Source organism: Amblyomma maculatum, chromosome 4, assembly GCF_055883805.1.
Source record: "Amblyomma maculatum isolate TAMU_Amacu chromosome 4, ASM5588380v1, whole genome shotgun sequence".
NCBI classification, from domain to species: Eukaryota; Metazoa; Arthropoda; class Arachnida; order Ixodida; family Ixodidae; genus Amblyomma; species Amblyomma maculatum.
Window position 1 is genome coordinate 149,329,191 of NC_139347.1, and position 25,678 is coordinate 149,354,868.

The following is a 25,678-nucleotide window of genomic DNA, read 5'->3' on the forward strand; positions in this document are numbered from 1 at the left end:
GCTCCACCTGGCAAGGCGGCCGGAGGGATCTTTCAAATTAGCCAGCCAGCAGAGCGCGTGATGGTCGCTTACCACCTTGAATGGTAGGCCGTAAAAGTATGGACGAAAGTTTGAAGTGGCCCAGATGATCGCAAAGCACTCCTTCTCGGTCGTTGAGTAATTGACTTCGGCTTTTGTGAGGAACCTGCTAGCGTAGGCGATTTCTTTCTCCTGTCCGGCCCTCTTCTGGACGAGAAAGGCTCTTAGGCCCACACTGCTCACATCGGTGTGAATTTTGGTCTCGGCGTTTTCATCAAAGTGGCCAAGTACAAGGGGGCATTGCAGGCGGCGCTTAAATTCGTCGAAGGCTTCTCCTTGCGGCGCTTCAAATTTAAAAGGCACGTCAGCCTTTGTAAGCTGCGTCAACGGTTCGGCGATGCGCGAAAAGTTTCTGAAAAATCGTCGATAATAAGCGCACAGCTGAAGGAATCGGCGCACAGCTTTCTTGTCGGCAGGCGGTGGGAATTGTGCGATTGCAGCTGTTTTCTCCGGGTCTGGACAAATACCATCCTTGCTTATGATGTGACCTAGGAAACGCAGTTCTTCGTAGGCGAAGTGACACTTCTCTGCTTTTAGCGTTAGTCCCGAGGACTTGATGGATTCCAGCACTGTTTGCAGTCGATTTAGGTGGTCTTCAAAGTTTGACGAGAAGACAACAACGTCGTCCAAATATACCAGAACAAATCTGCCACTTCAAGCCTGCCAGGACTGTGTCCATTACTCGTTGAAATGTGGCTGGTGCGGAGCAGAGGCCAAATGGCATCACCATGAACAAAAAAGACCGTCTGGTGGGATGAATGCGGTCTTCTCGCGATCTCTTACGTCGACCTCAATTTGCCAATATCCGCTCTTCAGGTCCATAGATGAGAAGTATCTTGCATTGCAGAGCCGATGGAGAGTGTCGTCGATGCGGGGAAGCGGGTAGACATCCTTCTTCGTTATGCTATTCAAGCGGCGGTAGTCAACGCGGAAGCGAAGTGTACAGTCTTCTTCACCAAAACGACTGGTGCCGCCCAGGGGCTGTTCGATGGCTGGATTACATCATCAGCAGCATTTCTTCAACTTGAACGCGAATGGCCTGGCGTTCTCGCGGCGATACACGATAAGGGCTTTGGCGCAGAGGTCGGGCGTGTTCGTCCGTTACAAAGCGGTGCTTGGCTGGTGGTGTTTGTCGTACCTTCGATGATGACGAGAAGCACTCCCCGTAGCTTCAAAGAAGACTGAGAATCTAGTCTTTCCAGCTGTGGGTCAATGCCGGGTTGATGTCAAAGTTGGGCTGACGGAATTGGTCCGGTGCGTCTTCCAGCGTTTGGTCGTGGAGGGCGCATACATCTTTGAGGTCGGCTAATTCGTCGAGAAAAGCGATCGTCGTGCCCTTGTTGAGATGCCGGTACTCTTCGGTGAAGTTTGTTACCAGAACCTGAGCTTGACCTCTCCGGAATTTCGCGAAGCCTTTTGCGATGCCGACACCTCGTTCTAAGAACAATTGGATATTTCCTTCGACGATGCCTTCAGCGGTTTCAATATTTGCGCTACCTATGCAGACTGCGATGCTTGATCGGGGCGGGACCGTAAATTCTTCATCGAGGACGTTAGAGCGATGTGTTGCATCGCCTGCGTCGTAGCAGGAATGGCTTTGTCTGCAGAGAGCTTGTTGAGGTTGGATCGCAGGTCGATGATAGCCCTTTGTTCATTTAGGAAGTCCATGCCTAAAATCACGTCGCGGGAGCACTGCTGCATGATCATAAAGCTGGATGGGTAAGTACGCCCATTTACGGTTATTCTTGCAGTGCATCGTCCCGATGGAGTAATCAGGTTGCCACCTGCGGTGCGAATCAGCGGGCCATCCCAAGCGGTGGTAACTTTCCTGACCTTGAAGTGGATATCGACGGTCGCAGAGTCACTGCCCTAGTAGACACCGGAGCTGATTATTCAGTGATTAGTGGACTGTTGGGTCTAAGGCCAACAGTCCACTAATGACTGAATAATCAGCTCCGGTGTCTACTAGGGCAGTGACTCTGCGACCATCGATATGAACTTGAAGGTCACTTGTTCTCGTCCTCGCATTGCACGTGGGCCTTGGTGTCCGTTCTCGGCTTCGTCGTTCCTTCAGGTCAGGGCCGGGGCATACAGTTGTTACTTCGCTGGGCGGCGGTGTCGGCTTGCACTGTGGTCGTGTTGTCGTCGATGTCGTGTGGAGCGGCTGTGAAATGGCTGCGTCGTCGTTACTGGTCGTCGGCGGCGGAGGATGTTCGTCTTTTCGCCGTTGAGCAACCTCACCTTCAAAGGTAGCTCTATTTATTTCCCCTGCGCGGACTTGGAGACCTTCCGCGCACACTTTCATCGTAGTTACGGCCTGGCGACGCAAAGCAGGCCCTGTACGGCGATGGAGATCTGAACCGACGGCTTGGTGGTGCAATCTCACCGCTACGCAGATAGTTGTCGATTGCTTGCGGTCGTTTACCTGGGCGTGGTCGTGAAGCATCGACTGCAAATCCGCGGAGACCGATTCGTCGGTACGGACAGTGGCGCAGAATGTGGCCGGCCTCACCGCAGTGGAAGCATAATGGCAGGTTGTTTGTTGTCCTCCAGGCGTCGTACTTCCTGGGGCTTGGGGGTTGTTGGTAGGCTTGGCGGGCAGGGGCGGGTTTCAGGAACATGACGGTAGCAGCGAGGGCTCGGAAAGTCATCACGTCGGGGCGCAGGGCGACGTAATGCACCAGCGTAGTTCATCGCTGTTACCTTTTGTGCTGGAACAGTCGCAGCCGTCGCTTGAGGAATGCCCAGCGCCTGCTGGATTTCTTCACGGACGACGTCCGCAAGCGTCGCCACCTGCGGTTATTGCGATGATGGCATTAATCGGCGGAGCTCCTTTCGTACGATCTCCCGGATGGGGTCTCGAAGGTTCTCTCCGCTTGCAGATGCGCTGGGGTAGTGGGTTGAGCAGTCCGGCTCAACCCACTCCGGGTGGCCAACTTCTTCTCGACAGTAGACGCCTCCGTTTCAAATTCCGCCATGGGTTTGGGCGGATTTCGGAGAAGACTTGCAAAAAGCGATTCTTTAACGCCTCGCTTTAAAAATTTGACTCTCTTACCTTCAGTCATGTTAGGGTCGGTGCGGCGAAAGAGACGCTTCATCTCCTCAACGTACGCCAGGATAGGCTCGTTAGGAAGTTGAAGTCGACTGAAGGAGGGCCTGGGCTCTTTCTTTTCGCACGACGCATGAAAAGGCAGTCAAAAACGCTTCCTTGAATATCTCCCAATCCTTCCTAGTTGCCTCATGATTTTCGAACCAAACTTGGGCATGTTCCTGAAGAACAAAGTAAACCTGCCTGAGTTTCACAGCGTCGTTCCAGCCATTGAATTCTGCTACACGGTTGAAAAGGTCCATCCAATCTCCAGCATCTTCATCTGGTCGTCCATGGAGCAGGGGGACTCACGGGGTTGGACGAAAACAACCGGTGCTGTAGGTTGGGCCATTGTCAGCGTCGATGCCTTCCGAGATCGAATGGGGTCAGGCAGCGGACCGTGTTCTGGTTGTAGGCCTTGAAGTCGGCGGCTGGCTTGTTGACCTGTAGGCTGGTCTTCCAGGGCGACAGGAACACGGCTTGGGTCTTCGCTTGAAGGATCAATGGCAGCACCTCCACCAGATGTCACATAGTGGTGACAAGGCCGTTCACGCCAAAAAAGACACAGGCGTGATGGTACTGAAATAACTCTTTATTGGGGCTGACTTGCGCACGCAGAAGAACTAAGCAACTCGGCGGCGGCGATAGCAACAAACGTGCTCGTCGGTCGTCGGACAAAGATTGCCCGTCACACTCGTCAACGCTCAATTTAAAGGCTGCTCAGAACAATCTAGATAACGTCGCAAACATCTACCAGCACAAGCTGGAACATTGTAGAAAGACACACGAGTGGCGGAATCTTCGGGACAAATCTCGGTGCATCATGCGCTACAACGAAACTGATAAAAGTGTGACTCGCGACATCGAGCATTAACAAACAAAGAATACAGAACTGATACGCGATCTAGAATAAGAGTGATAAGGCCGTGTGGCGGCAGCTGCAAACAAACAACAAATACAGTGTTGAAGGTTTCGCGGCAATATCATAGGGCTTAGTGATGTTAGGAGGCCGAATGAGGCATATACTACATTGAAGGATGGGCATGTACTGTGTTATCGAGGTTTACCAGAGGGGCGACAACTAGGAGTAGGTTTCCTTGTCAATAAGTGTATAGCGGGTAACATAGATGAATTCTATAGTATTGAGAGGGTGGCAAGCATCGTAATCAGGCTTAATAAGCAATATAAACTAAAGGTTCTACAGGCCTATGCATCTACATGTAGTTAAGATGACCAGGCAGTTGAAAGCTTCTACGAAGATGTAGAATCGGCAATGTGAAAAGTAAAAACGCAGTATACTGTATTAATGGGCGACTTAAATGCCAAGGTAGGAACAAGCAGGCAGGAGACCAGGCAGTAGGTGACTATGGTATTGTTTCTAGGAATAGCAGGGGGTAGTTACTAGTTGAGTTTGCAGAGCGCAATAACTTAAGAATCATGAATACCTTCTTCAGCAAACGGAAGAACCGGAAACAGACATGGAAAAGTCCTAACGGGGAGACTAAAAGTGAAATTGACTTCATAATGTGTTCAACCTCCGCCATTATGCCAGATGTAGAGGTAATCGTGAAAGTGCGATGCAGTGACCACAGAATGGTGAGGTCCCGAATTAGCCTAAATCTGAAGAAGGAACGCAAAAGATTAGTAAGAAAGAAACCCATCAACGAATTAGCGGTGGGGGGAAGGGTAGAAGAGTTCACGATCTCGCTACAGAATACAGATTCAGCTCTAAACGAGGATGGCGACATTATCCTAGAAGCAATTAACAATAATTTCAAAGATATTGATACGTGGCGAGGTTAGTGCACGAAGGTTAGTCCAGGTTGACGCAGCACACAAAGCACAGAATCACAACAGCGTTAACTTTCTTCTAGCACTAAACGTTGCTACCACTTTGTCGTCGTCTGTGTCACCGTTTCTGATCGTTGTCTTATTTAGCGTCCAGCGATGCAGGGCATATATGTCACATTACCCCCCCCCCCCCCACGAAAAGCACAGTCTCGGTGCGCGCTAGGACGAACTACTGCAGGGGTAGTACGGCTTCATTCTGGCGACATGAACAATCTCGGTGCGTATCATAGAGGACTGTCGCGGCGGATGTACAGGGGCGACCTCGTATGTCACAGGGGTAACTGGCCGTAAAACACGGTAGGGTGCTGCGTAGCGTGGCAAGAGCTTCTCACACAACCCAACTTTACGAGCGGGAGTCCAGAGCAAGACGAGAGAGTCCGGAGAATAGTGGACATCCCGGTGGCGAGAATCATGACGCCGTTTTTGAGAATTTTGGAAGGAGGCTAGTCGTCTGCGGGCAATAACACGGGCTGCGTCAGCTCGGGAGATGGCGTCACGGACGTAGCAACTGGCGTTAGCGGTGGGAGGCAATACGCTGTCAAATGGAAGGAGAGGGTCACGGCCGTAGAGAAGATAAAACGGTGAGTAGCCCATTGTGTCGTGACGAGAGGAATTGTACGCGAACGTTACAAACGGCAAATTAATATCCCAGTCACGGTGATCATCCGAGACATACATAGACAGCATGTCCGTGAGCGTGTGGTTGAGGCGTTCGGTGAGGCCGTTCGTTTGTGGATGGTAAGCGGTGGTAAAATAGTGCTTAATGGAGCAGTACCGAATAATTTCGTCGACTACTCGCGCTAGAAAGCAACGGCCACGGTCAGTGAGCAGCTGGCGTGGAGAACTATGGAGCAGGATGACGTCGTGGAGAAGAAACGCGGCTACATCAGTTGCACAGCTGGTGGGTATCGCTTGGGTGACAGCGTAGCGCGTAGTATAATCCGTGGCCACTGCAATCCATTTATTCCCCGAAACAGAAAGTGGGAAAGGCCTTAGGAGGTCAAGGCCAACTCGGGAAAACGGGTCTGCTGGGATATCGATCGGCTGCAGGGATCCAGCAAGCATAGCCGAGGGCTTCTTCCGTCGCTGACACCGGTCACAAGAAGGAACGTAACGTCGAACAGAGCGATAGAGGCCTGGCCAAAAGAAGCGGCGGCGGACGCTATCGTACGTACGAGATGCGCCAAGATGACCCGCTGTGGGTGCGTCGTGCTGCTGTTGAAGAACGGTGGTACGCAGGTGTTCGGGGACTACGAGCAGAAGCTCGGCGCCACCTGGTCGCATATTCCGTCGGTATAAGGTGCCGTTGTTGAGCATAAACAGAGCAAGGGTAGCATCAAGGTGATTGGTGCTGAGGGGATTGATAATCCTGCGAAGCTTGGGATCTAGGCGCTGTTCATGGCGAATGTTTGAAAGGTCAGAGATGGCCAACACATATGTGTCATCGTCGCACTCGCTCGCAGGTGGGGGATCTACCGGGTTGCGGGACAGGCAATCGGCGTCAGCGTGCAGCCGGCCAGACTTGAGGACGACGGAAAAAGTTTATTCCTGAAGGCGGAAGGCCCAACGACCCAGGCGACCAGTAGGATCCTTCAGCGTAGAAAGCCAGTATAATGCATGGTGGTCGGTGATGACGGAGAACGGGCAGCCAAACAAGTAAGGACGAAACTTTGTATAGGCCCACACGAGGGCTAAGCACTCACGTTCTGTGATCGAGTAATTCCGTTCAGCCGCAGAAAGGAGGCGACAGGCATAAGCAATGACGCGAGTGCGACCCATCTGCTGCTGGGCGAGTATGGCAGCAATACCGTGATCACTGGCGTCGGTGCGTACCTCCGTTGGTGCCGAAGGATTGAAGTGTGCCAGGACGGGCGGGTTGGTGAGGGCTGCAATGAGCGCAGAAAAGGCTTCGGATTGTTCTTGGTCCCAGCAAAATGCAGCGTCGTTCGTCAAAAGATTGGTGAGCGGACGAGCCGTCTCCGCAAAATTAGGTACAAACCGGCGAAAATAGGATCATAGCCCAAGAAAGCTACACACGTCACTGGTACAACGGGGTGTGGGAAATGCACTTACAGCACGTATTTTGTCTGGATCGGGTTGAACGCCACGGGCGTCGACCACGTTACCGAGCACCTTGAGTTCACGTCAGCCGAAGCTACATTTCTTCGAGTTCAGCGGAAGGCCAGCTCTTCGAAAGACGCCAAGAATGGCATCAAGGCGATGAAGATGGCTCTCGAATGTCGAAGAAAATACAATGACGTCATCGAGATTGCACAGGCACGTCGTCCATTTCAAGCCGCGCAGGAGAGAGTCCGTCATGCGCTCGAATGTTGCGGGCGCATTACACAAGCCGAAGGGCATCACCTTGAATTGATACAGGCCATCGGGAGTGACGAAGGCAGTCTTCTCCCGGTCCCGGTCGTCGACGGCGATCTGCCAATAACCGGAACGAAGATCAATGGAAGAGAAATAGCTGGCACCGCGCAAGCAGTCGAGGGCATCATCTATCCTGGGGAGCGGGTAAACGTCTTTCTTTGTAATTTCGTTGAGGTGTCGGTAATCAACGCAGAATCTCCAGGTATTGTCCTTCTTTTTGACAAGCACGACAGGCGACGCCCAGGGACTGCTCGAAGGCTCTATAATGTTTTTTGCAAACATCTTGTCCACTTCATCTTGTATGATGCGTCGTTCTGAAATGGCGACTCGATAAGGTCTTCTGTGAATTGGGCGGGCGTCTCCGGTGTCGATACGATGTGTAACGAGGGACATTTGTCCTAAGGGGCGGTCACCAAAATCGAAAATATCGCTGTACGAATTCAGAAGACTCGTAAGTGCTGTAGCACGGTGAGGGCGCAAATCAGGTGTAACCATTGCTGATATGCGAGCCTCCGGAGATGGGGACGGTGCAGGTCGTGTTGACACTCTAGCAGTAGGGTCAGGCAAAAGAGCGGCAACTGTGACCTCAGACAGTGGGATCAGTTCGGCGAGAGTAATGCCCTCAGGAAGAACGTGCACAAAAAGGCCGAAGTTCAAGACTGGAATATTAGCGTTGTTATTTTCTACGTGCACTATGTTATGAGGGAGAGCGATTCTGCAGCTTCTGGTGGCAGACGAGTAAATGTAGAGGAGCGGAGACGGAGCGTCGAAGTATCAGAGGCCTGTTTGTCAGGACAGAGTGGCAGGTCCAGATGAAGCAGCCCAGATGAACAGTTAATGAGCGCGGAATTTGCAGTTAAAAAGTCGAGTCCTAATATAAGGTCGTGAGGGCAACTGGTGAAAACTGCAAATAGGACAGGGATATGGCGGTCGGCGATGGAAATTATTGCAGTACACATACCAATCACAGTAGCTGTATTGCCATCAGCAACACGAACGGTAGAAGAGGAAGCGGGTGTGATGACTTTGTTGAGGCGTTGACGGAGCGAGGAACTGAGGACGGAAATGTGGGCGCCAGCGTCGCGACGAGTTGCGACGAGGCAGCGGTGAACGAGATCGACGAGACCGTGGAGATGGAGATCGGCTGGAGTGACGGACACTTGAGACGGCTTCGGTGTTAGGTTCATCTGGGTGAGCAGGGAAGTGTCCAGGTCCTTCATATGCAGGGCGGAGCTGTTCAGGTTGGACAGGGAAGCGTCGAGGTCCGTAGTAGTACCGATGGTCAGCGTTGTCATAGGAACGAGGTGTGGGGAAGGTGCGACTGCGGCAATAACGGGAAGTGTGGCTGGCTCGACAGCAAATAAAACAAATTGGCCTGTCATCTGAGGTGCGCCACTCTGCAGGATTGCGACTAACGTAGCGACGTGGGGGAGCTGGGCTAGTGGTTGCAGCAGCCACTACAGGAACAGGATGCGATGGTGACGAGGGCGGTACGGCGTTGGAGGAAAGACCGACGTTGGCAAGTTCCTGTCGGACAACAGCCTGTATCATGGCCACGGTGTCAGGCACTGGAGATGGGAATGGTGCAGGAGCTAATGCCTCGAGTTATCGCCTGACGATCCGAGTCATTGTTGCGGACGGAGAAGGCTGTTGCAGAGGAACCAGATCATCACAGGATGTTGTGGCTGCCGTGTTCGGAAGGCGCTCAAAGCGATGTACCAGGCGTCGCTGTTTAGCCTGCTCGAATCTTCGGCAAACTTGAAGCACCGACTCGACGGTAGAGCAATCCATGCAGAAGAGGATGTTGAACGCGTCATCTGCGATGCCCTTGAGGATGTGCCCTACCTTTTCACTTTTCAGCATGGAGCTGTTCGCCTTGCGACACAGCGCGAGCACGTCTTGGATGTAGGCCAGGTAGGACTCCGTGGTGGATTGGGCGCGAGACGAAAGTTCGGTTTTTGCTGCGAGAGCCAGTCCAATGGGCTTCCCGAACAAGTCGTGAAGCTTTTGCTCGCAAATTTCCCAGGTCACCAGCTCATGCTCGTGATTTTGAAACCATGTGCGAGCGGTTCCTGCCAAATAGAATATCAGATTGGCCAGCATGATGGTCGCGTCCCAATGGTTGTTCCGGCTACCTCGCTCGTATTCATCCAGCCAATCGTCCACATCTGCCTTGTCTTCGCCATTGAAGATCGGAGGTTAGCGGATTTTTGTGAGGACGAGTGGTTGCGCCGATGTTGTTGCGGTGGTAGGAGCTGCCTCAGTGGTCATACTGGCCGTTGTTGACGTTGTAATCCCAGGTAGGTGGCGGCCACTGCGCAAATCCAGATTTCGGCTGCCTTAATGGATTAATGTGTGCACACGGGCATCTTTGGTCACCTCCACCAAGATGATATGTGGCGAGGTTAGTGCACGAAGGTGAGTCCAGGTTGACGCAGCACACAAAGCATAGAATCACAACAGCGTTAACCTTCTTCTAGCACTAAACGTTGCTACCACTTTGTCGTCGTCTGTGTCACCGTTTCTGATCATTGTCTTATTTAGCGTCCAGCTATGCAGGACATATATGACACAATATCATAATAATTGTGCGGCAGTAGTAGGCGGTAGGATAGTTAGAGAGGATACCGGTAAGCTGTCTAAGGGGACGAAAGATTTGATTAAGAAACGCCAGAGTATGAAAGCTTCAAATCCAAGAGACCAGATTTAATTGGCTGAGATATCAAAGCTAATCAATAAGCGCAAGGCGGCTGATATAAAGAAGTATACCATGGAGAAAATTGAGCATGCTGTAAAGAACGGGGGAAACTTTAAAGCGGTAAAGAAGAAATTGGGCATAGGCAAAAACCAGATGTATGCGATAAGGGATAATGCGGGCAAAGTCATCACGAATATGGACAAGATAGTCAAAGTAGCCGAGCAGTTCTATACAGATCTCTACAGTAGCCAAAGAAGTCAGGACCGTAACGAGATTGGCGGTCGAGAAAAACAGTCAGACTTTCCACCAGTGACAAACGACGAGGTCAAGAAAGCATTAGAAATTATGAAAAGGGGGAAATCAGCTGGAGAGGATCAGATAACTACAGAATTGCTGAAGGACGGGGGGGATATTGTGGTAGAAATACTGGCCACCCTGTATACGCAGTGCCTGGTGTCATCGACAGTACCAGAACCATGGAAGAATGCAAACATTATTCTCATTCATATGAAAGGGGACTCTAAGGAGCTTAAAAATTACAGACCAAGCAGCTTATTGTCTGTTCAGTCAGTTCAGTCGTTCAGTCGTGTCCGACTCTTCGTGACCCTATGGACCATGTCTCGCCACGCTTTCCGGTCTCTCACTATCTTCCTAACATCACATAACTTCATCTGCAGTGCCTCGAGGATGCCATCTAACCATCGCGTTCGCTGCCTACCCCTTCTCCGGCGACCCTCAACCTTTCCCAACATCAAATCTTTCTCCAGCGACTCCTCTCTTCTCATCAGATGACCAAAGTAGCTGAGCTTTAACTTTAGAATTTGACCCTCCAATGAGCAGTCAGGGTTTATGGTCGACAATATTGACTGATTTGATCTTCTGACAGTCCAAGGAACTCTCAAGAGTCTTCGCCAGCACCACAAATCAAACGCGTTAATTCTTCGGCGGTCAGCCTTTTTCACAGTCCAACTCTCGCATCCATACATCACAACTGGAAAGACCATAGCACGAGTTTTACGGATCTTGGTTGGCAGACTAATGTCTCTGCTCTTTACTAGGCGGTCAAGGCTAACCATTGCTCTCTTTCCCAGAAGCAGGCGTCTCCTAATTTCATGGCTGCAGTCTCCTTCCGAGGTAATCTTGGAGCCCAAGAAGAGAAAATCTGTCACAGCTTCCACTTCTTGTCCCTTGATTCTCCAGGACTTGATAGGGCAAGACGCTATGATCTTTGTCTTTTTAATGTTCAGTTTAAGCCCAAACTTCTCACTCTCTTATTGTACGCGCATCCGAAGTCTCTTGAGTTCCGCTTGACTTTCTGCCATTAAAGTGGTATCATCCGCAATCTAAGGTTGTTGATACGTTTTCCAGCAATCTTCACTCCAGCTGGAGACTTGTCCAGACCGGCCTTCCTCATGATGCACTCTGCATATAGGTTAAATAGGCAGGGCGACAGTATGCAGCCTTGCCTCACTCCTTTCTCAATCGGAAACCAATCAGCAAGACCATACCTAGTTCTGACTGTGGCCTCTTGCCCTTCATGCAGGTTCCTGAGGAGACAGATGAGGTGAATTGGAACTCCCATCTCTTGGAGAGCTTGCCACAATCTGCTGTGATCTACGCAGTCAAACGCTTTCGCATAATCAATAAAGCAGAAGTAGATGGGTTCCTGGAACTCTCTTGCTTTTTCCTTGATCCAGCGAAGGTTGGCAACTTGGTCTCTAGTTCCTCTGTTACGTTTAAGGTATTTACTAAGGTAATCACTAATAGAACGAGGGCAACCTTAGACTGCAATCAAGCAAAGGTTCAAGCAGGTTTTCGGAAACGGTACTCTACTATCGACCATATCCATACCATCAATCAGGTAATAGAAAAATGCTCGGAATATAAGCAGTCTGTTATACATAGCACTGATTGATTATGAAAAAGCATTTGACTCAGTTGAATCCTCGGCGGTGATGCAGGCATTGCGAAATCAGGGGGTAGACGAGCCGTACGTGAAAGTGCTGGAAGATATATATAGAGGCTGCACAGCCACCATATTTCTGCATAAAGAAACAAAATTTCCATAAAGCAAGGTGTTAGGCAATGAGACTCAATCTCCCCAGTACTATTCACAGCTTGCTTAGAGGAAGTATTCAGAGACATGGAATGGGAGCAGTTAGGGATAAGGGTATATGGAGAATACCTCAGTCATCTGCAATTTGCTGATGACATTGCCTTGCTAAGCAACTCGGTGGATGAACTGCACATAATGGTTGGTGACCTAGACAGGAAAAGTAGAAAGGTAGGCTTGAAAATCAATATGCAGAAGGCTAAGGTAATGTTCAACAGCCTCGGGAAGGAACAGCAGTTTACATTAGGTAGTGAAGTACTGGAAGTAGTAGGCGAATATGTCTACTTAGGACAGGTAGTAACCGCAGATACGGAACATGAAAAGGAAATAACAAGAAGAATAAGATTGGGATGGAGCTCATTTGGCAAGCACTCGCAGATTATGACTAACAGCTTACCGGTATCGCTCAAGAGGAAAGTATACAACAGTTGCATCTTGCCTGTACTCACCTATGGAGCTGAAACGTGGAGGCTAACCAAGAGAGCTCTACTTAAGTTGAGGACAACCCAGAGGGCTATGGAACGAAAAATGGTAGGGGTAACATTAAGAGATAGAAAGCGTGCAGAGTGGGTCAGAGAAATAACTCAGGTTACCGACATTCTAGTGGAAATTAAGAAGAAGAAAGGGGCATGGTAAGGACATGTAGTGCGAAGAGAGGATAACCGATGGTCGCTTAGGGTAACAAAGTGGATTCCAAGGGAAGGAAAGGGTCGCAGGGGACGGCAGAAAGTTTTGTGGGCGGATGAGGTTAAGAAGTTCGCAGGGGTCAAGTGAATGCAGCTAGCAGAGAACCGGGTTGAGTGGAAAAATATGGGTGAGGCCTTCGCCCTGCAGTGGGTATAGTTAGGCTGATGATGATGATGATGATTGATTTGCGCGGCATTCAAGCGCTGACCATTATTAAGCACTGTGCATTAGGTCTTGTTGGAGATACTTGCACAGCATATAGCAATTTCACCTGGTATTTTTTTGTGTTTGTTGTTGTGGATTTGGCGGTCATATCAGTATGACCTCCAGAAAAAGTGCGGAAGACCCACATTCTAAAGCAGGCCTCCTTTAAGAGTTCATGGGATTTTCATTACAGGTATTGCGCAAAATTTTCCTGCTTCGGAATTTCGCAGGATGCCTGCGACAGGGCTATCCAAAAAATAATGGAATATACTACGCATGTTGGGTACTACGCGCTACAATCAGTGACGCCGTTAATGCGAGGCGAAAAAAATCTACATAGACGAATTTGCCGAGGGCTTCTTTACTGCCATTCTTATAGTAATCACGTTTGTAATTAAAACTCAGCCCATTAGAACAGTTCATTTCTAATATTAGTTTTATGCTTATATAGAACATTTTAGCATTACAGTACCGAAGTTTGGATTTCCCGTCTTATCAGCGCTACCTTCACGGCATTGAGTAAATGTCGTCTCCTGTAGCTATTATCGTCACCAGAACGAATAAATATTTAAGTGCCAGCCGCTGACGTAGCCACCCTTAGTTTATAAGGTCATTCTACACGCAGCGTCCCAGACTCTAGAAGCAAACATTTGTAATGTTTTTGTTTTTTTATTTGGGCGTGCTGCAAGTGTGGTAAAGGTGGTTCGTGAAAATAGTACCTTCGAGATAAACGTTTTGCTGATCCAAGCAAGCGCTCTTAATTTTCCGCGAACTCGAAATGTCGGTTGAGGACAAAAGTTATTTAAATCAAGTGTTGTAAAAGATTCAATTCCAAATACTGCTTTAGAATATTTTGCTTGCATTGAACTATCATGTTACTCTATTACTGAAATGAATGCACGAAAATTTTGCCTTTTTGTTTCAGTAAAAATGTGAAAGATGGGTCGTTTATGAATTTTTTCATTTCTCTTTTGTAGCGTTGCAGCCGGAACAGTTTTGGTTTACGTGTTCTCCTGTTACTGTAGCTCATGGTAAGTAGTCTTTATTATGAACTAAATGAGGCACTTCTTAAAACAGTATGTTCCAAACGTCACAAAAGCGACGTATAAATTATATTTAGGCCTGCAATAAAAATGAAGGCACTTCACGTAAGAATGCTTCACTTAGGACTAGTGCATGAAGACATCCCCGCTTTTAGCTAGAAAATTTGAAGGAACTAAATCTTCTTTGAGAGAAAAACAATTACGAGTTCCACGATGCTGAACCAAATTTTGAGCAAAAGCATTAGCTGCAGGTGATCGAGCGTTCTTCTTTTTTCTTCTTCCTTAGCCCACATTTAAAGCACGCTTTAACCAAGTCGTATGAACGTGCCTTATTAGTGGCCTATAGGGGTAACGTGAATGTCAGGGTCCTGGCAGGCTGATTCTGACATAACCGTCCCATGTGAAACGTGAGACTCATGTTGGCAGCTCCTGCCAACTGAGCCGTGGCTCCGACCGCGCAACGTCGACTGCTTGAGTTGGGAGCCCATCTCTCGCTTTTGTGTCACGTGGGGTGTGATGTCAGAGCGTCCCGTTGGTAAGACGTGGCTGCCGCCGCGCTACGCTAAAGGCTCGAAACCTAAAGTAGTATTGCTTTCGCAATAAAATATTTTTTCTGTCTGTTATCAGCCGTGCCAACAGGCATACACTGCGACTGCACTGCTAGACATCAACTTCTCGCCCCCTACTATTCTGGTCTGTATGTGAACTGTGGAGCCATTTTTGGCTGGTCGTCCGTCAGCAAGTGAAGAAGGATGCACGGATGGCTATGCTTGTAATACTTTAAAGTTTTTGGTTGTGTTTAGTGCTTTCCCCTTTCATACACCAAGAGTGAGTTGAAGAAAACCTGCTGCAATAGAAAAACACCAAATTATTTTTCTGACAGGGGCATCACAACAATAAAAGTCGAACTAGTACTTCTTGACTCACTGGTACATAAGCAGAATTAGAGGCAAACAACGATTTCTTCATCATTCTACTGATCATGCAGCTAGTTTTGGATGGTGACCACGTAATCTTGCGTGTGGATGTGGGAAAAATTCTGATTATCCTGGTGTCTAAAATTCAAAGCTTGTGATGCCGATGGCTTGGCTGCCTCCTTGGTTCACGCGTTGCAGCACTGCTCCAGCCTAACGGACACAACCAAACCGAGCAGCTCTCCTTTGGCTTCTGCTTCAGCATTTATCAAAGACACAATGACTTGGCAAATGCGAGGCCCTACTGATTTGCGACTGCTGCCATCTAAACAGAGACCCCGCTAAACACCCATACATGAGGACTCGACATTCCCACCCTTGATTCCGGGTGCATCTTTAGGCGTAAGAGCCTTTGGCTTCTGAAGGAGAGTGGTTTTGGAGACTTTGTTGACCCTGAGCCCATATCTTTCATCATTGCAGAATTCCAGCTAGCAACATCTCTCTTCGGTCATCCCGTCATAATCATCATTCAATCATGGCAACAATGCCAGCAATATAAACAACGAATGAAGCTTTCAAAGACTGTATGAACGTTATGCAGAATATTTAAAACAACTATATTAATTTCACAAAAGTAATCTTAGTATACCAAATACGTTGAAGGCAGTTCTCATGCGCTCACTGGCCGGTTGAACCTCTTATGCACTCATTCCAAGATTAGTCTTACGCAGGTCTGGCCATCGGAAGGCAACCATCGGCAATCTGTGCTACTGCAGGCGACGTCTACCACACAATGTTGCGTTTCACAGAAAAAAAATGCTTGAGGTTTAGACTCATAAACCTTAATATATCCTTATTTATCCTAATTTAAATCGTTCTATTGCACTATTCATCCATCACATTCCACCTATAAAACACCGCAATAAAATCGCTCCACCACAATCCATCGTAATCCATGCTTACATTAACACAAAATAACAGATTCTACATTTACCCAACTATAGTTTCAATCACTACCCCCATCTTGGTTCTTACAATAAAATACTTTAAATTTATGGATTGCGGCGTGTCATTCAAATTTAGCTGTCTATAACGTAAATCAATGTCCGGCGTTTCACACCACACACATTGCCCCTATTGATCGAGCGCGACCACGTCCCACTGTGTTTTTTTGGATCGCGTTTTCTGCGCGTCACACAAGTGCATATAAGAGTTTCACCATAAAAAAGTTCGTGCAAAAACTGACAATATTAATCAAGACAAAAGGGAGCCTGAAAATATTCGCATGCGCACACGCCTTGCTGACAGAACATAAGCGGGCTTGACACTTTTCGTAATGTCTTCTTTAATGGCGAAGCGTGCATCTAACGTTCTGAACCACTGAAGTTTGTTTCCCACAGAGCCGGCGGTAGCTCTAAGTAGCTTCTAGGTTTATCTTCCAGAGATTGTGACAGCGTTGTCGCTCTCACCGTGCGCGCGCTTCGGATAGTGTGACGAAGGTGATTCGTCGCACTGCATTGATTCAAGCAAGCGCCCAGAGAATACGTCACGAGATCATAAAGCGAACTCCACTCTTACTATCACAAAGCCAGCACAACTACGTCTCCATTAGAGCTCGAGAGCAAGAGGTCGTTTCTCCCACCCCCTCTATACCCTGGAACCAAGCGCTCATGAAAGAGAGTAACGCACACACCTGACCCCGCATCCGCATCATTTTGCGGTGGTCTGTATATATATGACGGGGGCTGCACGCAACGCTGGGTGTTCAGTAAGCGTGAATTACGTTTTAGGACGTCAGTGCTGTGAAGAAACAATTCTCTGCGCCGTTTACAGTTTGACAACTATTATTTCAAGTAGAATCGTAACTAACATCGAAACTGTAACGGAGGCCAGGTATATCAGAACTTCTTGGGGTTATAAAGCCACGATGACTGCGGCGCCCTGTAGCCAAAGCTGCATAGCCTAAAAACCTTGTCCGAAAGTATAACTCCAACAGGCTCTATACAATGCACAATGCTACGAGCTGTAGCCAGCAGGATTGGTGCAGCATAGGAGGACATCCTGAAAGGCATGTTTGCGCACTTATTCCGAACGTAGAGCATCACAATTCACTTGACTAGACAGTTGATTGTGCACTGTCAACGACGTCGGGTGAGCTGGAGGAGGTTCGTAAAAATAATTATCGTTTGCATCTGACACTGTGTCTCTACCATTTTTCTTGTGTTTCTAGACAGCTTACAATTGCGGAAAATGTTTTGTAGTCAGGAACCTTTAACTTCCGAGTGACAACTTCTAATCATGATTGGCCTAGACTTGGGCAAATACGGTATATACAACCTGGCACTGCAGTCCTGTAGCTAGCCACATGAGGGCTAATCAAGGGGATGTGATCTCGATTCCGGTCGTAGCCACCACATTCAATCCAATCTCGCGTGCCTAGATTTTATCTTCACTGCCATCGACAAATCTACTGCCAGTGTACGTTAGAGAAACTCAAGTAGAAGGCAGCCGTCCGCTATTGCGTCCCAGTTTTAGGTTTCAGTTTTAAGGATGTCAAACACATTTATCATGCCATACAAATTAAAGCTATACCTGTGAGCATAAAATCAAACAAGAACAGAATCATGAAAACGCTGCCAGAGGAAATTCTTTAAAAGTAATTTCGTAAATGTTTATTGAGGCTAGGTTTAATAACTTTTCTGACAATTCTAATCTAGTGGATAACTACCTAGATGGCCACTTGTGTTGAAATAAGGCAGATGCATTTTGCTTGTCACTTTTTTTGAGGTCTTGCTTGTCACAGAAAGGTAGAGGCTAATGAATGGTGTTAATCGATAGAGGGTACCGTTATGTTGTGTCCGAAAAATATTTAGGCCAATAAGTTTATTAGGTAATTAATAAGAGGCAAAGTACGCAAATTTGTGTCCGCTGCAGTTGTGAGTAATTGAGAAGTGGTAGACGTTAATGAATGGCGTCAATTGATAGAGGGTGACATAAAAGCTCTGGTATTGATCTCAAATTTCAAGATACTGCGGCCTTTTCTGGAAGCGCACCAGTCTTCATCGCAGCCATAACAAAGCAGTAGCAAGACACGGACAGCAGAAGTTTAAATAAAAAAATATATCAGCTTGTTTTTTTTTTTTTTTTGAGATACTCAACAGGGTTTTAGAAGGATATTTGACGTTGTGAAAGTTTTACACTCCATGCTAAGCAACATACAGCTGTTGGATTAAAATTGAAACAGTACGCCACATATATCAAGCAGCTAATACGTTGGTTCCACACATGAATGCGCCAGAGGTAGAGCATAACAAATAATAAATTAACTGGAGCGTGTACACATTTTCCTTGGACGCAGGAGATGTCAAAAAACCTCCTTTCTGGACTGCAAAAAAAAAACGGCCCCGCTGCGGCTTCCACCGTGGTAGCGACAAACGCAAAATGCAGACCAGCAAGCACATGTGGCGCCCAGCGGCCATTTATGGAAACGGTTTATAAGTCAATAAGTTTCATAGCTATATCTTTCCTAAGAAAATGATTTATGTTAATATGACCTGCAGTTGGGTTTCCTCCTGAGATGCCAATTTGTTCAAAGGAAGGTATTCTACATGCAAAGCCAAATATGCACTATACACGCTCAACGCGGCAATGTACATTATTATTGCGAGCTGAGAAATGAAGAAAACACAATACATCACCTGATTGATAAAAGATCTTTGTGCTGTTTTCACTGTACCGTATAGAAACAAACCCCATATTACAGCTTCTTTGTTTACTTGAACTTCCTGTACGGTTGTTTTCTCGTCCTTGTAATAACTGACAAGACGCTCAAGTTGGACTTTTGGAAGTGCCGCAAGTTCCTGAAACGAAAACAAATATTAAATACAATAAGAATCGCAATTATCATAGTCATGACTTAGTCTACAGTGCGTAACCAGGAGTACACAGGCCAGAATAAAACCTTTTTCTAGAATGCGCTTCACCTTTCCTTTCAAGACATGAGGTCCCTGATAACTACTTTGTTCAGATTTAAGCCACTGTTCTCGATTGAGGTCATGAGCGACTTGCTTTGCGCCTCCACCGAAAAGCCAATCCTGGCCGCAGCGGCCGCTTTTCGATTGAAGTGACAAGCAAGGAGCCTGCGTGCTCTGCAATATCAATGCACGTTTAAAAACTCTAGGTGGTAGACATTTCCGAAGCTCTCCACTATGGCATCTTTCATAGGCTGAGTACGCACGCTTTGGGGCATTTAACACGAAAAAATCAAACGAAACCCATCCTTGAATCGGGCTTCACGACTGTGGAGCTGTTTATTTATATAAACGACTAAGTATAAACAGCTTTTGTACTTCTGGTTATTCGTCCGGAACCCGGGCCCCAGGCAGGAAGGTGGCGCCTGACGTCACGCGCTCCCTCTCGATACGCTGCTTCTCCGAGAAGTGTGAATGCGAGCGCAGGAAAGTATGATCACATGACACCTCACATCACGCGCTCCCCCTCGCTACGCCACTCTCCGAGCAGCGTGAATGTTCCGTTGGGGAGACGAGAACGGCCGTCCTCAGTGTTCTCGTGCGCTTCTCTGGCCGCTCGTTGCTCTTGCTCCTGTTCGCCCAATGGAAACCGGTATTAGATTTGCGCATGAGGTCTAGACATTTCCATTGGTGAGGTGGTTGCAGATAGAACAGGACAGGATTCAATGGAGAAATATGGAGGCGCATTCGTCATGCGTGGGTACAGTCCTGCTGTTGCTGCCGAAGGAAATGAGTCAAATACCTTGTTTATTCTTGTTAGCTATGCTGGTATTTGTGGTTCATACACTTCACATTCGTTAAGCAAGGTGGAGAATACCAAAAATACTAAAGCGTAGATGTCATGCTCTATAGAGCTGGAATATTTTCCTCAGGGCACTTTCATTATTATTGCAGATTTACAGGCTTTCATGAAGTAGGTGTTTATGTAAGGTAGGCGCATGAGCATTTATTTACTGGTATGTCCTCAAATGCACCTTTTTACCAATAGTATGGTGTGATTTAGGTGCAGTTTGAGATTGATATGTAGGCCTCTCGTCAATGAAAATAAAAGGGAATTGCGTTTGAAGTTAGTATATAAAATATTTCTCTCGGTTCAAGTCGATAGTTGCTTTAACATCAATTGTATCGGTATTTTCTTGTTTGTGCTTATGAGCATGTGTATACTTTTTGAAGGTCACGCTCTTAAACTAAGTGCGTAATGAACTTTAGAATAATCATCGCTATGAAAATAGTTTCTACTCAGAATGGCTTAGTGGCTAAAATATATCCTTGAGGCACTCTATTCCTCTCAGGAAGTAGCTCGAAAACGTTCAAATTAGGTGCTTTTGCAGTGGACTGTGCGGTGGAAAATATTTCAAATATATTAGCATTCAGCCGCTAATTATCTCATGTCGGGAAGCATCTCAATCCTCCAGACGGTTCTGTATACTTTCTCTGTTTGACAGCAAATAGCCAGAGAGGGTTTATTGTGTATATATTGTTCTCGAACAGTGTTTATCAAGGCACCAGAGTTGGACAGGGGTTGTGCGGACTTTTAAAAACCAAATCAGTAAATGTGATTAGTTTTACGAGCTTTGAGGGCAAACATCACCCTGAAGTTCAGGACAACTTACGCAGGTATATATTAACAGCTGGTGAGGGCTATAGGTTTATAATTACTTAAGGATGCTGCTGCTATTCGAGAGTTTTGGAGTGGTACGATTGTGGCATTTTTATGAATTCGTCACTTTACCGACTTAATAAATATTAATAAATAGCCTGAAAAATGCTTCCACAGAGCATGAAAAAATAAAAGCACATTTGCTAATGTATTGCGACAGAGCCGGGTGCAGTCTGTCTACGGGCACATACGAGCTTTTTTATTTTCTACTGAGTGGCAAATGGGCAGCTATACTGCTCGCTCTGCTGCCGCTCAAACGAAGGTGTCGCTGCTCTGAAGTTTTGCGGTTTAAAAAGATTCTCTAAACTGTCAATAACTGGAAACTGTGAACAAAGGTCCTGATTTATAAAATGCCTGATCCTCTATACACTTTTTCCACCCTTGGTTGTCAAAAGGAGAAATGTAGAAGAAGTAGTCGCTATTTAGCTCATGTACCTGCTCCAGAATTTTCATCGATATTTCGAGCTGTTTACAGGTCACAAAACATTGGTGCAATCCGTTTTCTCGGCGCCAGGAATTGCATTTCGAGCTATTTATAGGTCAGAAAATATTCGTGCCATGCGTTTTATCGGCGACAGGACTTACATTGCGAACGTCTGTCTTTTGTTCATAATAGGGTGTGTTATGTCGAGTAACTGCAAAAGACACTGAACGCTTTATTTCGTTTTTTTTTCCTTTTTATATTGTGGATACCACATTTGCTGTTTTTGGTACCATCCATCAGGACTGCACAAGTCATGCGCTCACACAGGACAGACTGTCCTCTTCAGAGATCTGACACTACACACCTGACCAGCATGGAAGGGAAACCGGACATGTCGTACCTGGATCGAACCTTCGCCCGGACATACCGGGAAGGTATGGGACAGAAATCTAACTGATGGTTTCTATTTTGGAGCTATATTAGTGCACTGATCAGCATGAAAAAAATATTCAACAGTAAAAACAACAGCATTTTTGAATATGTGAAATACGCACACGTTCCACAAACGCCTCGAACCTAGTGCACCCTCTCCTCTACACGGCTGGCTAATGACATTGTTGCATGTTTTCCGAGCAAGGGTATGCGTTAAATACAAGCTACAATCGCTGAGATCGCCCGATCTTGGGCTGCGCCTCCATATCTCTAAATGAAGACGTTGCAAACCGAAAATGCAAGGAAAACGCAGCCTTCCACAGACAGTATGCAAAATTATGGGAACATAAACAGCATCATTACAGTATGATGCGGTAGCGTCCCCTTTAACTACCGCTGTTTGTTTTTCAATTTTGTTTTAATTTTGTATACATATCCCCTATAGAGTTCTGGGCGCTGACGTCACAGGTAAATTCGGACGGGTTTAATTTAATCTTGCGGCCGAACGCGCTGATTGCGCTCGATACAATGCTATATGCATTTCAGGCACAGCAGCTGTGAGTCTGTTGTTTTTATTAGGGCGAAAGCCTTTAAGCGCTCACACTCGCGGTGACCGTCCGTTCGTTATATCGAAAGGTTGGAAGAAGAAGAACAAGAAGAAAAGTGAATTGCAGGTGATAATATCAACAACACGGTAGTTGGCACCCTGGTATAGAGGAACGACAACAGGGAGATTTTTTGGCAAACGGCGCGCACCCTCCGCGCTCCTTAGAAGACAGGTGGGGGCGCCGAAGCGCATGCGCAGCTCTGCTATAGTGCATAGCAACAGTAACGTCTCCTGCACCGGCAGGCTGAGTGAGTAAGCGCTGCCATGGTGCTCTTCATGCTCAAAAGAGCTTCCAATTTATCAAAATATTTTGGCTTATCTCTAGATCCGCTTCGCGAATATCCTCGAAGAATGTTTTCGGTCCATCTATTAAAGACTACGTTCTCTGTGATTCAAGTATAAATTTCTTCGTCATTTAGTGTCTATTACTCCGCTCATTGCAGTTTGAACACATTAGGACACTTGACTGCTCTGCGTTCTCCACTTACTCGTCCATTCGGCAGAGCTAGAGATACGCGCGGTTATTCCCAATATCAATGTGCCGGTGCTGCGTGGGGAATTGTCTATTCTCAAACCAGCGGTGTCACATGCGAAATGTAGGAATAAACAGTCGTTTCTGTATCGGAAAATCCAGCCGTGTGAACTGGTATACCGGATGTTTGTTTCGAAGGTAGTAAATTAAAAAATTGGTAACATTAGATTATTCAATTACTTGGCCTATTTGGCTGCTACGGCAGAAAGCAGTTGAGACGCACAAGGCCTCAATTATTTCGCTAATTACCTAAATAATATAAATAAATATAAGGCTCAATTAGGGGGTAAGTTGTTTTTGCTGAATTAGAGATCAACTGTCACATAATATGGCCGCCAAAAAATATTCCGCTTGAAAAATTGTAGCGGCCGGTACGAGGTTCACAAATGTGACCCTGACGGCCGGCTTCGCCCAAAAAGAGAGCGTCACCGGGGCCTCCGAAGCAGGTCGCATTTGAGGGGGGACTGCAAGTGTCGGTTACTGTACACATTGGTTGCGGCGGCTATCTGCGAGGCCGCAGTCGTAATCAAATCGACAACTAAGCACCGTGTGCCCGTCTAGATCTCATGTAATGCCAGCAGAACGACAAAATCTCTAGATGCCGCGACTTACGAAACAGTAGCTTTGCTAGTGTGTGAAACTAACGACCAGTTTGAGGCTAATGGGCCTTGTAATGCGCGCTGCAATTTCGTTCAAAGAAAATATGCTTCCGCGGCTGTAGTAGTTGGAGCGCGAGCTACAATACTGTATGTACAACGTACGCACAAACCTCAAATCTTGAAAGTTAATACTGCATTCAGTTAAGCAGTGAGCTAATTGAAGCAGGGCACCTCTTAAGTTGGATTCACACAACGGAGAAAGCCGCGAAGCGCTCTCGCGATTGTGACGTGACCCTACGTCAGTGATTTCAGCTTCTCTGCTTCAGTCCGGAAGAAGCGATTCGCGATAAGACCACGAGACCTTTTCGCAGCTGGGATGCTTCACGGAGGAGGCTCTTTAACGCGGTAGCGTTAAGGAGCTCGTGTCGCAGAAAAGCCGGTGTCGTCGGCGCCGTTGGCCGTGAGCGATAAATCCCGGCATGCACTTCATAAATAAACATGCACTTCTTATATAAAAAGCAAATTCCAAGATGGGCTGGGTGGGAATCGAACCAGGGTCTCCGGAGTGTGAGACGGAGACGCTACCACTCAGCCACGAGTTTGTTTTTTTTTTCTTTATTTCCGAAGTATACATGAATAATAAATTGTCAAACTTAATAAAACACTTCTACTGCCCTTGAGCTGACGCATGTGAGGTTAAAATTTCTTCAATTTTACCAGGTCATCCAGAACTTCTGCCCACTGTGGTGGGTCGGGGAGCTCGCAGATACATTCCCGTAGATAAACGGCACTTTCAACAAAATTTTCACGTACACTGCGAATGTTAATATCTTCATGCCTTACTTGCATCCGTATTTTCCACAAGCTGTGGAGGCCCAGAAGCATTATTAAATCATATGATACGTCTTCGTTCTCCACCGGTAAAACCGGATGCCATAAGGGTTTAGTGGTAGCTCTTTTTTAATTGTTATTTGTAGCACGTCCCAATGAAATACTGCATCCCAGCAGTCTAAGAATATGTGTTCAATTGTCTCTGGCTTCTTGCAAAGCTGGCAGTTTGTCGTCCAAGGGACATAGATTCCTTTTTCGTGAAGCCAGGTTTTGACGGGTAGAGTGTTCCAGTGCAACTTAAAAAAGAACGTTTTGGCAGCCGGTCGAACTGGCATCCTCTTCACTCGTTTTAAAATATCCTGCCCTGGGCCTCCACGGTAGGGCTCTCGATACAAAGGTGCCGGCAGCATTATTTCCACTAGGTCATTATATAGCTTTTTCTTGCCAACACTGTACAAATATTCACGGGAAAAACGCACTTCTAACAACTTGTAAGAGAGAACTACCTCGCGCAAATATCCTGTGACAGCACCACGCATGTTTTCACTTGAGGAGACAACAAATCCGGGTAACAGCCTTTGCAGCCGCACTTGCATGACTGTTCTTAAAAAGGTGTCATTTTGGCCGCGAAGAAAAAAAAAGCGCGATACCACTTGGCGCAGAAACAAATGAATGAAACCGACGCCTCCGATTTTTAAAGAAAAAAATAAATTCATTCGCCTCGTCTTTTCCCAGGTCCAAGTCCAAAGAAAAACCGCAAACACACGATGAATTTTTTGAATGGCAGTTCGTGACGCACATAGAACATTCATTACATACCATATCTTTGTAATCAAAAACACATTGCAGATGAACGCGCGTGAAAAGATTGACAGTTGCCTTCCCTGCCATGCTTCCGCTTTCTCTCGCACTCTATTTGTTTCTTCCTTCCAATGTAAGCTATGATCGCGATTACATTGTAGGGGCACACCCAGATACTGCATTGGCAAGGAAGACCATTGCAATCGGGAGAAAGAAGCCGGTTCAGCATCCCATAAGCCGTCCCAAAATCCGGAGCTTTTTTCCCAGTTAACCCGACATCCAGTCTGGTCACAAAACTTTTCAACAACTTAACCAATTCACAAATGCTCTCTCTGTTTTTACAAAATACTGCAATGTCGTCCGCGTATGCAAGTAGCTTCACATGCGCCGATTGAAGCTTGAAACCCGAGATGTATTCATTATTGAGAATGGCCAAGCATAATGGCTCGAGATAGGCTGCAAAAAGCAGAGGAGAGAATGGGCATCCTTGCCTCACCGAAGAACGCACTGCGAGACTGTCAGTGAGATCGCCATTCACTATAATACGCGTCGATCAGTTTGCGTACGCCATTCTCACTCCCTCCACGATTACCGAGCCCAGGCTACAATGCTCTAGAATGGAGAAAAAGATGTCGTGTGATACGCGATCGAACGCTTTTTCCAAATCCAGCTGAATCATGGCAACCTGACTTCCAAGCGTGTCTACACA

The 25,678-nt window shown here is 47.1% G+C and overlaps 1 protein-coding gene across 6 annotated transcripts in view; it reads right to left on the reverse strand.

Annotated features, from left to right (window-relative positions):
* Positions 1-25,678, reverse strand: part of LOC146193286 (phospholipase A1-like) — a 230,302-nt gene that overhangs the window by 167,922 nt on the left and 36,702 nt on the right. For all 6 annotated transcript variants that reach the window (XR_014706817.1, XM_084602655.1, XM_084602654.1 and 3 more), the window contains exon 4: positions 18,751-18,912. Coding sequence is in view for 5 of the 6 variants with exons in the window: in XM_084602655.1 (XP_084458781.1) it covers positions 18,751-18,912 (162 nt within the window). In the remaining variant the exon portion in view is untranslated. The remainder of the gene's footprint in view (positions 1-18,750; positions 18,913-25,678) is intronic.